General features: G+C 35.6%; 1 protein-coding gene across 3 annotated transcripts in view; it reads left to right on the forward strand.

The window, feature by feature from the left end:
* The window catches only part of PIBF1 (progesterone immunomodulatory binding factor 1), a 180,849-nt gene that overhangs the window by 39,426 nt on the left and 127,300 nt on the right, over window positions 1–14,123 (forward strand). For all 3 annotated transcript variants that reach the window (XR_004422808.1, XM_033103851.1, XM_033103850.1), the window contains exons 7-9: window positions 2,696–2,804; window positions 3,068–3,249; window positions 4,438–4,563. Coding sequence is in view for 2 of the 3 variants with exons in the window: in XM_033103851.1 (XP_032959742.1) it covers window positions 2,696–2,804; window positions 3,068–3,249; window positions 4,438–4,563 (417 nt within the window). In the remaining variant the exon portion in view is untranslated. The remainder of the gene's footprint in view (window positions 1–2,695; window positions 2,805–3,067; window positions 3,250–4,437; window positions 4,564–14,123) is intronic.

Below are 14,123 nucleotides of genomic sequence, written 5' to 3' on the forward strand. Positions count from 1 at the left end.
TAGAAAGAATTCAAATGCTTTTTATCCACAGAATGGAAAATAACTTGTGAGTTATTTCTGTAATGCAATTCTATTTAACAGTTAAAATCATTAAATTAGACTTGAACTTATCTATATGCGTAAGTTAAATACATAATATTAAATTTTAAAAACCAAAATGCACGTGCCTTTTTTTTTACAGCAGTTTCTTAGTTTCTGACATAATGTCAGGTTTACTTTGTAATTTCATTGTCTCAGCCCTTTGTCTTAGGAGTCTTGGTTCCTTTAAGTGGAGAATACTATTCAGAAATTAAGATTTGTGGAGATTATTCCCCACTAAAATTAAAATTAATTTTAGTGAGGAATACTATTCAGAAACTAACTGCTCATTACTACACTGGTCATTGTTTGTAGGCCCTTTCAGTAGGCAGAGGCGATGGAGAGGGAAGATGGCTTCACAAACTGTGGATAAGATCAAACAGATACCCTTAACTCCAGTTCAACACCACAGTAGCTGGTTTGAAGGGCTACAACTGGCCAAACATGGTGCAACTTAAATATCAAAATGAATATTAACAAAAATGAGTTAATCCATTGAGTAGAATAAGAATCCCTGAGTACATGCTCGTAATAGAGAAAGAGGATCTCTACACTAGAGACTGCCAACCATAAATGTATATGCAAATTAGAATTACCATTTTCTAACCTTATAAAATTGTAATCCAGAATCTTCAGTGGAAGCTAAAACCGTTGGGGAAAAGGACGTTAGAGAACAAACAATTGATACAAATTTAAAGTATGTCTCCACAGATTACTTATTAATTGCAAAAAGGTGCTTTACAGTTGAAAACTGGCAGGTACCACCTTGAGCAAATCATCAAAGTTACTATCACCAATCGTAGGGTAAAGGAACATCATGTGCCTCTTTATGTGGTGTGCTGAGAGCATTATCACTTACATGATATTCCTGCCCAGAGTGCTTAACCTGGATCTAATTGTAGAAAACATCAGACAAATGAAAATTGAGCGACATTCCATAAAACAGTTGGCCTGTACTCTTTAAAAAGTCAATGTCGTAAAAGACCAAGGAAAGCTAAGGAACTGTTCACAGTTAAAGGAGACTAAAGACACAAGACATCCAGATGCAATGCATGATAATACATTGGGTCCTGAACTGAGGAAAAAATTTCCATAAAGGACATTTTTGAGACAATTGACAAAAATTTGAAACTGGATTGTATATTAGATATTATATTAGGGCTAAGTCTCTTGAATTTGGTAATTATACTCTGATTATGTAAGGGAGTATCTCTAATCTTAGGAAATTCACAGTGAATTATTTAGGGATAAAGGGACCCAATGTCTGCGTATAACTCTTAAATAGTTTGGGGGGTGGAGAATGCACATTTTGTGTGTGTGTAGATGTGTATACATGTATATGTGTATATATATATGTATATATATATATATGTATGTATATATATATATACATATATGAACAACAGGGAGAGAATGTGACAAAATAATATTTGTAAATAATATAAAGTAAATATGACAAAATGTTAATTGCTGAGTAAAATTATGTAGAAAAAATGTAGAAACACTAAATTCATTGTATCTGGGGGCTGATACAGGAACAGTGAGGAAAAAAGAGGGAACTTCAAGTTTATTCATAGTATTCTATCTTTTTAAAAAAAACAAAACTTTAATGCAAATATAGACAAATGTTAACTGTTGTCAGCTATGGATAGAAAGTATATGGATGTTTTGCTGTATCATGCTGTATAATCGTTTTTTACATTAAAAAAAATCATAGCAAAGGGAACATGATCTTAACCTTGTAAGAATAAAAACATTTGCATGTAAAAGCCCAAAACATTTAAAGTAATATGTACCAAAATATTAATACTGAAAATCATCTTTAGTTAGTAGGTTTATGGTTGGTTGTTATTTTTTTAACTTGTGCTTTGCTCACTTCAGTAAACATAATACTTTGTTTACCAGAAGGGGGAAAAAATCAGTTTCTGAGTTATTGAAAAATCTAATGAAAATAAAAACAGTTCTTAATAGCCCTCTCCATGAAAATCCCAGGTGGGAAGATGAAATAAAACGCAAAGAAACTGATTCTGACTGGGGCGGATAAGTAAAGAGTAAATTTATTTCTCTGTTCATATTTTTAAGAAATCTGTTGTAGGTTTGGTGCAATTCTTGGTTTTACTCTTTGGGAGAAAGAACTGGTCTGAATATGGAAATTAGAATCTCTGGGTAATTGTAAACAATTTGTGAATGAAAGAGTCACAAGAATGCCTGCCTGTGTATCTGCTATGCAGTCTGAGTGATGAGTTAAGGCCTTTTGGCACTGAACTGAAAGCCTAGAGCCATGTATAAATTCTTTGAAAATTTTGGCTTCAAGATAAGATTGAAGATGATTAGTGAATAGATGCCGGAGTGTACCTTAGAAAGTTTTATTATTTATTTTTTAAAGAAGATGAACTCATATGTATGTATCTGAAAAAGGTACTTTAAATTTAAACAGAAGATACTTTATTCTTTATAGAATGACACTAATGCCCTACTGCTAGTATCTCTCTTCAGTTTCCTGGAACATAGTCAACACCCTTTAAATGTTCACTGTGAAAAGGCGTATAAAATTTACATATGTATTTGAATTTTATTTTAGTAAAAATAAATAAATAAATGTATTTGAATTTTGTAGTGAACGTGATGCACTTGAACAGGAAGTAATTGAGTTAAGGAGAAAGCATGAAATACTTGAAGCCTCTTACATAACTCAAGGGAAAGAAAGAAGTGAATTATCAAAAGAGGTAAGCTTATAGAGTCACTTGTATTTAATTGTACAGTGATTGTGGGACCGAGCCCAGGGCAGACTTGGGGGAGGGACATTTTTCCTTTTTGGTATAGTTGCCAGAAAGAAGGTACTTTAGTAGCTGCTTTTGGATAAAAAATTGCAAAGTAAAAATTAGCCCTTTGTAGGTGGTGAGCAAAAGCACACATGCAAGAAAACAATACAGTAAACGTTGGAAAGGCAACATTGCTCTGGATACTCTCTGTTTCTGTGCATGTGCAGGTGACCACCTTAGAGCAGACTGTTACTTTACTGCAAAAGGATAAAGAATATCTCAACCGCCAAAACATGGAGCTTAGTGTTCGCTGTGCCCATGAAGAGGATCGCCTTGAAAGGCTTCAGGCTCAACTTGAGGAAACTAAAAAGGCTAGAGAAGAGATGTACGAAAAATACGTAGCATCCAGGCAAGTTTGCATCATTCTCCATATAAAGAAATAGAGATTCACACCAATTTCTTTGAGGGAACTCTTGGCTTTGGGGAAGAAAAGTGATTTTTTTTTAATGTGTATAAGATGATAAAATAATAGTTCATTTTGTTTCTATATAAGATATTCTAGTTGATTTTTTTCTTAAGAAACATTGTGGTTTTTCCAACCACCAAAAGCCTATTTCTTTCAGGTAAGGACATATACATATAACTATATATTTTTTCTTAAATGTAACTTTTTAAGTTCCCTATGACCAAGATTTCTGTGTAAGTATTTCTGAAAGAAAGTATGTAAGTATCTCTATAGAAGTATCTTTTCCAAGAAAATGTAATCTAGTCATGCGGAGCTTAACTAAGCTGCACTTTCCCTAACTGTGTGAAACATAAAAGAAGAATGAGGCAACAGTATGCATACTGTTTTAAGATGCAGGCTCTGGAATCAGACTCCTGCATTTCAATCTTGTCTTCTCTCTTCAACTAGATGTATAAACTATTTGAATTTCTTTATACTAATAGCCCTTATAATCCTTGAGTTATCTATTTTTAGCAACACATCAGAAAACTAAAGCCAATTCTAAATTTTATCCTTTAAGACTTCACACATTCACAACTTTTTCCCTAGTCTGTGGTATTTTTCATCAGTTTATGCTCCTGCTAATACCTTCTGTAGTGCTTTGTGACTTTGCTGAGACATCAGAATGGCTATGGTTATTGTGCTTAGAAGGAAAGGTTTTGTAGAGTCAATGAGTCTTTTTTTTAAAAAACATTGTTTGTCTGTCAGCCTGCACCAAACCAGATTATATTTCTAAATGAAGGACATTCCACTTGCATCAGATTTCAAGTCTCTGACCATATGCATTAAAAACTATTAGTAAAATATTTTTGAAGATGAATAATTATTCAGCCTGAGTTAACTGACATTTTATGTAGTAATCAAGCCTTAAGGGCAATATGTTTAAAAAAGAAGTCTTAGATGGAACTAGTTTGGAACAGTATTTTTTAGGAATCATAAAACTTTATATCTAATAGCTATGTTTTTTTAGTAACATTGCATTTAAAGTATATTTGACATAAGATATTAAAATCTTACATGAAGGCCAAAAAACCTATTTCTTTCGCAAAAAAAAAAAAAAAAATTCATGCTATTACTTTTGACTCCTTTCAGAGACCATTATAAAACAGAATATGAAAATAAACTATGTGATGAACTGGAACGAATCAAATTGAAAACTAATCAAGAAATTGATCAACTTCGAAGTGCCTCTAGGGAAATGTATGAACGGGAAAACAGGTAAAAGCAAGTAGGAAATTTGTGTGGTACTTTATTGCTCTTTATTTGAAGTTTAAAGTTTTATCAAAACTAAGATTTATTTCTGTGATACAATGTATTCGGGGTTTTTTTGTTTGTTTGTTTGTTTTTTATTGGGGAAGGGGAACAGGGCTTTATTGGGGAACAGTGTGTACTTCCAGGATTTTTCCCAAGTCAAGCTATTGTCCTTTCAATCTTAGTTGTGGAGGGCGCAGCTCAGCTCCAGGTCCAGTTGCCGTTGTTAGTTGTAGGGGGTGCAGCCCACCATCCCTTGCGGGAGTCGAAGAATCAAACCAGCAGCCTTGTGGTTGAGAGCCCACTGGCCCATGTGGGAATCAAACCAGCAGCCTTTGGCGTTAGGAGTATGGCGCTCGAACCAGCTGAGCCACCAGGCCGGCCCCATAATGTGTTTTTTAATACATTAAATTTGTCATAAATCTAAATATAATGGAACATTAACGTTCTAAGGTCTTTGATGACTGGCTTAGAACAGAGTTTAGAACCTTAGGCCTTTTTACTCTGGTATATTCCCATTATCCCTTTATTACCCTGATAACTTGTCTTTTTACATTTACTTCAGTTCAGATTGAGGACAGAGATGAAAGGGAAATTAGACTACTAACAGATACCAGTAGTTTCTTGTAACCATGTCTAAAATCTCCAGGAGATTTTTAAAAACTAGTATAATAATATGAAATATTTCATATGCCTCATTTAGCTGCTGGCCTTGAAGACATCATGTAAGATAATCTTGAAGAAGGATTACTTTTTTTCATGCAGTTACTTTCAGATCGGAATATATTAGGTTCCCTTAGTGATTGGCAGTGTTAGGGGAAAGTAAATGCTTCTTATTTCAATAATAGTTATTTTTATTAATATATACCATCATTAGAGTTCATATGGCTTTTGAAAGTTTATATTTTAGTGGGAAATTATTTGGGAATTGTCTTAATTGTCATAGTAGTTTATCAGCACTGATTTGAGTATATCATATTTTAATCTTTGCCAACAAGCAAGACTTAAAATCAGGCTAAGGTTGATGTTAGAGAAGTTTACATTAGAGCTCTCAGAGCAATAAAGTCACGTATTTAGCAAATGTTTATTGAGACCCAGCATGTGACAGATACATGACATGATAGATGCCATAGGTACAGTGGTGCCTCGGCCTTCACAAAGCTGGTCGTCTAATGGAGGATAAAGACAAAGGAAAAATGGTAAGTATGATGACATTGTAGAAAATAGCAGGATACACAGGAGGAGGCCATGTAGACTGAAGGTGTATCTAACGCAGCTTTGGGAGGAATCAGGGAAGACTTCATGGAGGGAGAAATACCCAGGCTGATGTGATGACAAGGGTAAGACTGTGAGTTACAAGAGGGAACGAAATTGGGGGAATGAATACACAACATGTATAAAAACTTTGTAGGCAAGACAAAAATGAAGCTTTTTTAACAAAGCGTGAAAATAATTCAGTAGGGCTAGAGTGTAGACTGAGAGACAGGGAGTTGTAAGAGATGAAATAGAAGAGGAAACATGTCCAAATCATGCATTTGGACTATTAAATAAGACCAGTGGGGAACGACTGAAAACTTCTAAGAATAGCGTGATACGATCTGATTTTATATAACAAGATCACTGTGCCACGTGGAGAATAGATTAGAGGAGTATAAGGCTGTAGACAGACCACTTTTAGAGGGTGTTTCCATTATCAAAATGAGAAGTCATGATGGAATTGGGTTAGTAGCAGTAAGGATGGAGAGAAATGGTCCAGATTGGAAAAATGTCCAGGAGGAAGAATCAACAGGAATCAGTGACTAGTCTGGATTGAGGAGTTATAAGAAGTTAAGGATATCACTAGGTCCTTCTTTCCTCCCTCCTTCTCTCCTTCCCTTATAATTATATAAGTTTCAGGTGTACAACATAATTAGACATCTGTATGCACTACAAAGTGATCACCCCCAAAAGTCTAGTTACTGTTCATCATCACTAGCTATCCTGATTGGGTAGCTACATGGATGACGGCGCAGTTTTTAAAACATTAGAAAAAGACAAGGCTTTAATCAGAAAACATAATACATTTAACTTAGTTTCATTTGAAGTGTCTGAGTTATGCAAAGAGAAAAGTTGACTAAGGTTCTAAATCTCAGGAGAAAGATCTGGACATGAGATAGTCCTATGGCATAGGTGATATTTTTTCTGTTTTACAAATACGTACTTTTTGTCCTGTGGCTCAAATCTGTTATGGATTTTATAGGCTTTTATCCACCACTCAATAACCTTAAAATTTTGTGATAACATGCATGCTTATTTCCAAACAGTCCACATAGACACATAACTTTTGATATGTATTCATTTTGAGAATTTCCTGATGTTTTAGTTTTTATTATTGCTGCTGCTATTAATTTTTTTAAATCCTTTAAAATGTATCCCATGGTAACATAAATTTAGATAAATCAGCCCTGATTCTCTAAGATGGTTGGTAGAGGTAGGTTGGGAAACAGCCAACAGAACCGTTTCTGGAAGCTGGGAATCTGAAAGCAGGTTTCTTTTCCCTTTTGTTATTCCACCTCCATACCTACATCAAAATGGATAGCACCTGATCAGAAGATCCTGGGATTAGGGCTGCTGTCCTGGAAGCCCCAGCCAGCGGCCACAGGGCCCAGAATGACCCATGGATTGTGAAGCTAGAGTGGACAGTTGCCACCAGGTGGTGCCAAACTGCAGCCTGGGCTGAATGGCTTTGAATTGCACAGGAACTCCTGGCCAGCTAGTTGTATGTTTTACCATTTTATTAACCTCACAATAAATCCAACTCTGTATTTTAGGTGACTGAATCTTTTTGAATCACAGTTTCCTTATTCTGGCCGAATTTAACTGTAGTTACAGTTTATATCCTATTAGTCTGTTACAAGTTTAAAATAAATTGTAAATTATTTCTTTTGAAATCTTGCAACTTAAAATAATTAAGGAAAGGATCTTAGTATTCCTTGTTGTAAACTATACAACTCAGAAAACACAAATTTACGCTTTTAGATATTTTTATGTCTGAACAAATTATTCACTTGCTCTGGACTTCGATGTGTATGTGTCAGTTACTTGTATTTTATCCAAGTTCGCTGTTACGATATGAATTAAATGGATGAAGTATTTGTACTTAGTCTTTTTACCTCTTCCCCAATAAATATTTTTAGAAGAAAGTTAGGTAAGATTAGAGAAATGCTTTGCCTTTGGTTTGCTTTCTATTTATTGGAGGATATTAAGAAAGAGCGCCTTTTATTTTCTCTCAGATGGAGAAAACAAAGATGAAACTCATGCCATCTGATCTCAGTATCTGTCCCTGCAGTCAGTCATGCCAGTAGTTTGGGAAGTTAAGGGGTTGAGAGGGATGAGGAAGAGAGTAGAAAAGATAAAGTCTTGAGAAAAGGCAGAGATAAGCAAAGAAAGAACTTGGGTATTTGGGTACATCAGAAATACTATGCAGTACCCCTCATCCGTGGGATACTTTCCATGACCCTCAGAAGATGCCCGAAACTGTGGATCCTACCAAACCCTGTGTACACTATGTTTTTCCTGTACGTACACACCTTTTCACTTAAAGGAAATACTTTACGGCTTCTCTTTGGCGTATCTTTACCAACATCACTACTCTTGCACTTTGGGGCCATTATTAAGTAAAATAAGGGCCCCTGGAACACATGGCAGTGGATCTGATAACTGAGAAGGCTACTGAGTGACCAGCGGGCAGGGAGCGTATGCAGCTCCGAGACGCTGGACAAAGGGATGAGTCATATCCAGGCCGAATGGAGCAGGCGGGACAGCATGTGATTTCATCATGCTACTTAGAAAGGCACGCAATTTAAAACTTATGAATTGTTTATTCCTGGAATTTTCCGTGTAATATTTTCAGACGATGGTTGACTGCAAGTAACTGAAACCGCGCATGAGGAAGGACTACTGTAATTGAGATTATAATGTGTGTGTATGCTTTGGCTCAGTCTGTGAGTTAGGTTTCTTGTCTGTTTCTGTACTTTTTCATTTACTTTAAAATGCCAGTTTGGAGTTGTGGGAAATAATGAGTGTAACTTACTCTGGTGGTGAGATTTATTTTATAAATAACTTCTTGGTTAGTAGATATTATATGACTGAAATGTATGGACCCTGTCACACATTAGGAGGAAAATTGGGAGTATATTATGAAAGAGATTTGGAGCAAAAGACTAAACCTAAATGGCTCTACCATTTATTAGCTGTGTGAATATATCACTTAATATCCCTGAAGCTTAATTTCCTCTTACACAAAATCAGCTAATAAAACTACTTCACAGGGTGACCTGTAAGGTTTAAATAAGATAATATATGTGAAAGGTATATTATAAATTATAAAGATACATATAGAAATGATAGTTATTTTAATACCTTTTGCATATGTGCAATACTTAAAAATTATTTTATCCATTGTGTTGACAATTTAAGTAAAATGAGCATTATATAAAAGTCAACTGATAACATTATGAAATTGTCTATCATCGTTAAAAGGCACTATTACAAAATACATAATTATTCTCAAGTATTAATCTCCATTTAAACCATTTTTCATAAATGATACAATGTAGACAAAAAGGGTCTGCATGCCATTTTGGATCTTAATTTCTGCATAAAATAGCTAACTTACTTGTTCCTAGTTAGTACTGTGAGATGATAAAGTAAGGGGAGATAAATTCAGCTTGTTATTTAAGTTTTTCCAGAAAGTAACAGTACCTTTACCTAGGGTAATCTCATTATTGTAAACACAGAAAGAACTACTCTCGTAGTGATACTGCAGAAAAGATGAGGATGCATTTGTTAGAGGTGTTCATTATGCTCTTGATGCTGCACGAAATACGGAAATTCAAATTGCTTTATAGTTATTTGAAAAGGGGAAGGAGATGGGGAAAAGGAGATGGAAAATACACTTTTAAGTGTAATGATTCGTATTGCTTTAGGGATTTTGTTTTCCCACCATTTCAATAAAAACCATCTTGACCACAATTTATCATCTTCCAAAAGTACTCAAGAAGAAAGTTCAATGACATAAATTTGAAATTTGTGTAGAATCTTGGAGTGATAACCAAAACACCTTTGACCTGTGAACCTAAGTTTATTTACAAAAGTTAGTTGAGTATGTGAGTACGTAATGCATTACAATAGGTGAATTGGAACTAGTGTACAGAAGCTCCATTCATCACTCAAAACGTGTACGTCCTCATTAGTGTTTAAAAAAACAAACCTACTTTCATATCTTACTGGATAATTTTTATAAGTTCTTTATGGAAAAATCTGAGAATATTTTACTTTGTCTTTTCAGTTGGATTATTCTGAACGTATAACTCAATATCTGTTCAATAAAATTAAATTTTATTGTTAGCTATCTTTTGTTTACTATATTCTTTATGTCTGTAAGTGATTGCCACATGCGTTCACTGCTTAATTAATAGTATTTGAGTAGTGCAAGGTTTATAGGGTGTTCCAGATAAGAAGCCAGGTGAGTTCAGGTTATGTAGGGACTTGGCTTTGCCTGTATTGTACAGTTCGTAGGGTGGTGAGGGAGGCTGGTAGAGTAGGCTAGGGTCAGATTGTAAAAGGCCTGTTGTCAGTGGGAACATTTTAGTAGTTTTATAGGAGAGTGACATTATGTAATTAATTTTTTAAATTGCGGTTGCAGTGTGGAGTGGATTAAAGAATATTTGGGTAGTAAAATTGGCAAGACCTGGTGATTAACAGGAAGTGGACATCAGGAACAACTTCGACTTTTCTCCTTCACTGGCCTCTGAGATACGGACCGTCAGGCATGGCCATTAACTCAGGGTTTCAGATAGGATTTAGAAAGGAAGATAATTAATTTCTGACCTTTTACAGATATGGCAGCTTCGACCAAGCCCCAAAGTACTTGTCTAAAATCACATAGTTTATTACTAGAAATTTTTCTCTCCTATACCCCAGATGTTACTTCCCTCAGCCGTCAGAGTGTAGAAGGGACCTTGAGCTGCTGAAGTCCCTCCAGGGTTCTCTTACAGATATTATCATTTTCTTTTTATGCAATAAGAAATCATGCAAAGCGTTGCCCTAATTATCATTCTCTAAAAGAATACTGTCATATTTTTAATTTAGACTTTTTTGCTATTTCTTAAATACCAATTATGCATCAAGTGTCATACTCAATACTTAACATACATTTTAGAAAGAATTAAATGGGACATTTTTTTGAGGTTGTAGGTATAGTATTCTCATTTTACAAATAAGGAAACTGAGAGGGTGTGATTTGCCTGATCGCAGACTTACTTGGTTAAATTAGATACATCGGAATCTACAGTGCAATGCAGACTCCCATTTTACTGGTCAGACTTACGAAAATTGACAAAACAAATCTTATCAAAACTGTAATTTATTTATAATTCTTTAGTTCTCGTAAGAGAATTTGCAAACCCTATTCCACACTTATGGGCGGAGTATAGATCATCAGAACTATATAAAAGCATTTGTAATTTTGGAAATTAGTAGAGAAGCCTTTATTTTTCTACAAAATGGTGTAAGTTTTTGGCAGAACCTACCTACCCTCTGACACTGATCTCCTGAGGCCCAGACTCTCCACTGGTAGCTAGAGCCCCTCCCCGTCTCCTGCTCAAGGACACCACAGCTCTGGCAGTTCTCCCCTTTGTCTCCTATATCGGCAGGCAGTTTTCCCCTTTCTACCAGATAATTCCCAACTATGTGCATATTATTTCTCCCATCTTTAAAAAGCCTTTTTTTTTTTTTTTATCTCCACTTCCCTCTTAAGTTACTGCCCCATTTCTTTATTCCCCTTTGTGGCCAAATTCCTACAGAATTGTATACACTCATTCTTTACCCCCCATTTAAAAAATTTTGCTATCAAGCTTCCCCCACCACCACCACCACCCTGTACTGCTCCAACAAAGCTGTTCTTATAAGCCCCCAGAGACCTTCATGCTGCCAAAAATCTAGTGTTCAGGTTCTCAGTTCTCATCTTACTGGACGTATCAGCAATACTTAATACAGTTGATCATTCCATACTCGTGGAAGCACATTCTTTCCCTAGTTTCCAGGATACCGCACTTTGATTTTCCCCTTTCCTCTTCTGACTCTAGAGAGTCTGGGCACTATTCACTCCCTTTACTAGTCCTCCTCACATCCTTGACATCTTTTGCAGCTGCTTGGTTATCTACTAAGTATCTTAAATTTAACGTGTCCAGAAGCAACCTTCTGCCCCTCCAGTCCTGCTCTGTCTTCAGTCTGACCCAGCTCAGGTAAAGGCATCCCTAATCTACCCACTTAGACCAAAAATCTGAAGCCGTCTTCAACCTCTTCTCTCTCTTTCACATTCCATATTCTGTCAGCAGATCCCTTTGGTTGTATCTTCAAAATTTATGATCTCTTACCATCTCACAGATACTACCTTGGTCCAAGATGCCATTATCTCTGACCTGAATTACTGCAGAGCCTCTTACATGGTCCCCCAGCTTCCTTCCATGCCCTCACCAGTCTGTTCTCAGCACTGCTGCTGTTAAATGGTAGGTCACATTGTGTCCTCTGCTCGAATAAAAAGGTTCCCCATCTTAGTAAAAAAGCAAATGATTCTAATGGACGGTGATGCTACCTGATCTGCTCCCAGTCACCCCGTCCTCGTTTTACTCCTCCATTCTAGTCACTTGCTTAGTCACACTGCCTCTTGGTCCTTAGCTGTGAGGTAAACATTCCCCCCCTCAGGTCCTTTGTATTTACAGTTCCCACTGCTAACCCTGCTCTCTTGGATATCCTGGAGCCCTGTTCCTCACTTTCTCCAAGTCTTCAGATGTCACCTGCTCTCTGATGTCTTTCCTGACTACCCTGTTTAAAGTTGTGACATCTCCCACCACCCCCTGACCCTTGCTGCCCACTGGCCCTTTCCCTGTCTTATTTATTTCTGGAACACTTAGGACCTGCTAAAATACTTGTGGATTCTTTTTTACTGAAATGTAATTTCCATGTGAATAGGGATTTTCATCTTTTGTTCAGTGCTGGCTTCCTTGTACCAATGTCTGGTCCATAGTAAGTGCTCAATCTGTTAAATGAAAGAATAAATAGGTCCTACTTTTGAGAAATCGGGTGGCTAATGGTTTAGATGAAAACCTACACAAAGATTTGTAATGAGATAGATTTCATGAGGAGCAAGCATGGTGACCGATATAATACGTCGTCACTCCGTTAACCATCCACCAGGTTCACCTCGTTTCATTTTAATATATTACGTTTTGTTCTAACAGCTACTTTTTAAATATCAATACATTAATGGATTTTAAACATGTGTTTTTGATTTTGGTGCATAAATGTTTCATAATATTTTAAACCATGGTTTGGATTACATATTTATCTACTTTTAGCAAAAGTTTCCACATCTGTAAAATGAAAAAAATTAATCTGCTTGGGCACCAAGTAAAATAAAAGGATGAGAAATTATAGCATGTTCAGTCAATAGTAATTTCAGAAAGCATCGACTCTTAAGATGCATAACTTCCCCCAAGAAATTGTGCTAAATAAAATTTACACTTTGCTCTTTATTTTTATGTCCTATTCATTCACTTTTCAATTATCTAAGTTAATTAAAGGACAGATTATTGGTCATTGATTATATAATAGCAGGTAATCCACTGTAACCCTTCTATTTTGTGCCATCTTAAAAACAAAAGCACCTGGAATGGAAATGAGTAGTTTTCTGTTTTGTCCAGGAAGAAAATCTGAAGGTAAAAGTGATTAATTCATATGTTTTCCCTGTAAATAAGCTTGTCATATAAACAGCCTATTTCATTCCTTTTTGTTCCAACTGGAAAAATATATTCACTTTTATTAACCAAAAATATTTCACATGGAGGCAGAAGGAGAATGGGTTGCTTAGTTGTACCTGTTGAGCTCTTCTGACAGCTACGTATTTTTCACTATTTATTCCTGGTAAATTTCAAATTCTGAGGTATTAGTGATGTTTATTCAGGCTAAGACATGCTCTTGGCGTTGCCAAACTCTGATTTGTTCCTGTTAGAATTTCAGTGGTTCCTAAAGTTTTCCTTATTCTTTGAACATTTTTCTTACTACTTTTGAAATGTAAATTTAGGAGTCATCTCTGCACAGATACACTAGATTGTGCATGAAATACATCAATTTTATTGTAATATTAAAATCCTTTCCATAGAGAAATAATTAAGAACTTAACTTTGTAAGTTTCTTGTTTGAATGTTATAATTTAAGTTATAATTTAAGACGATATTTCCCCATTGTTTGTCCATAGAAGTTCTGGTTTGTGCCTGTTTCTCTGGCATGATTATTAAGAGCACCCTCTCCCACTGTAAAAAAGTGCCTCAAGTTGAAAAATACATTATTTGGACACTAGTTATAATACTGGCATACTCACTTTCCTTTTGCATTTTATGTAAGATTGATAAGATTTCTTTTCTGTTTTCTGGCATCTTTCCTCTCAGTTCACCTCCCACACGCAAATACAGGATGGATGGGAAACA

The sequence above is a fragment of the Rhinolophus ferrumequinum genome, chromosome 4, assembly GCF_004115265.2.
Source record: "Rhinolophus ferrumequinum isolate MPI-CBG mRhiFer1 chromosome 4, mRhiFer1_v1.p, whole genome shotgun sequence".
In the NCBI taxonomy this organism is placed as follows: Eukaryota; Metazoa; Chordata; class Mammalia; order Chiroptera; family Rhinolophidae; genus Rhinolophus; species Rhinolophus ferrumequinum.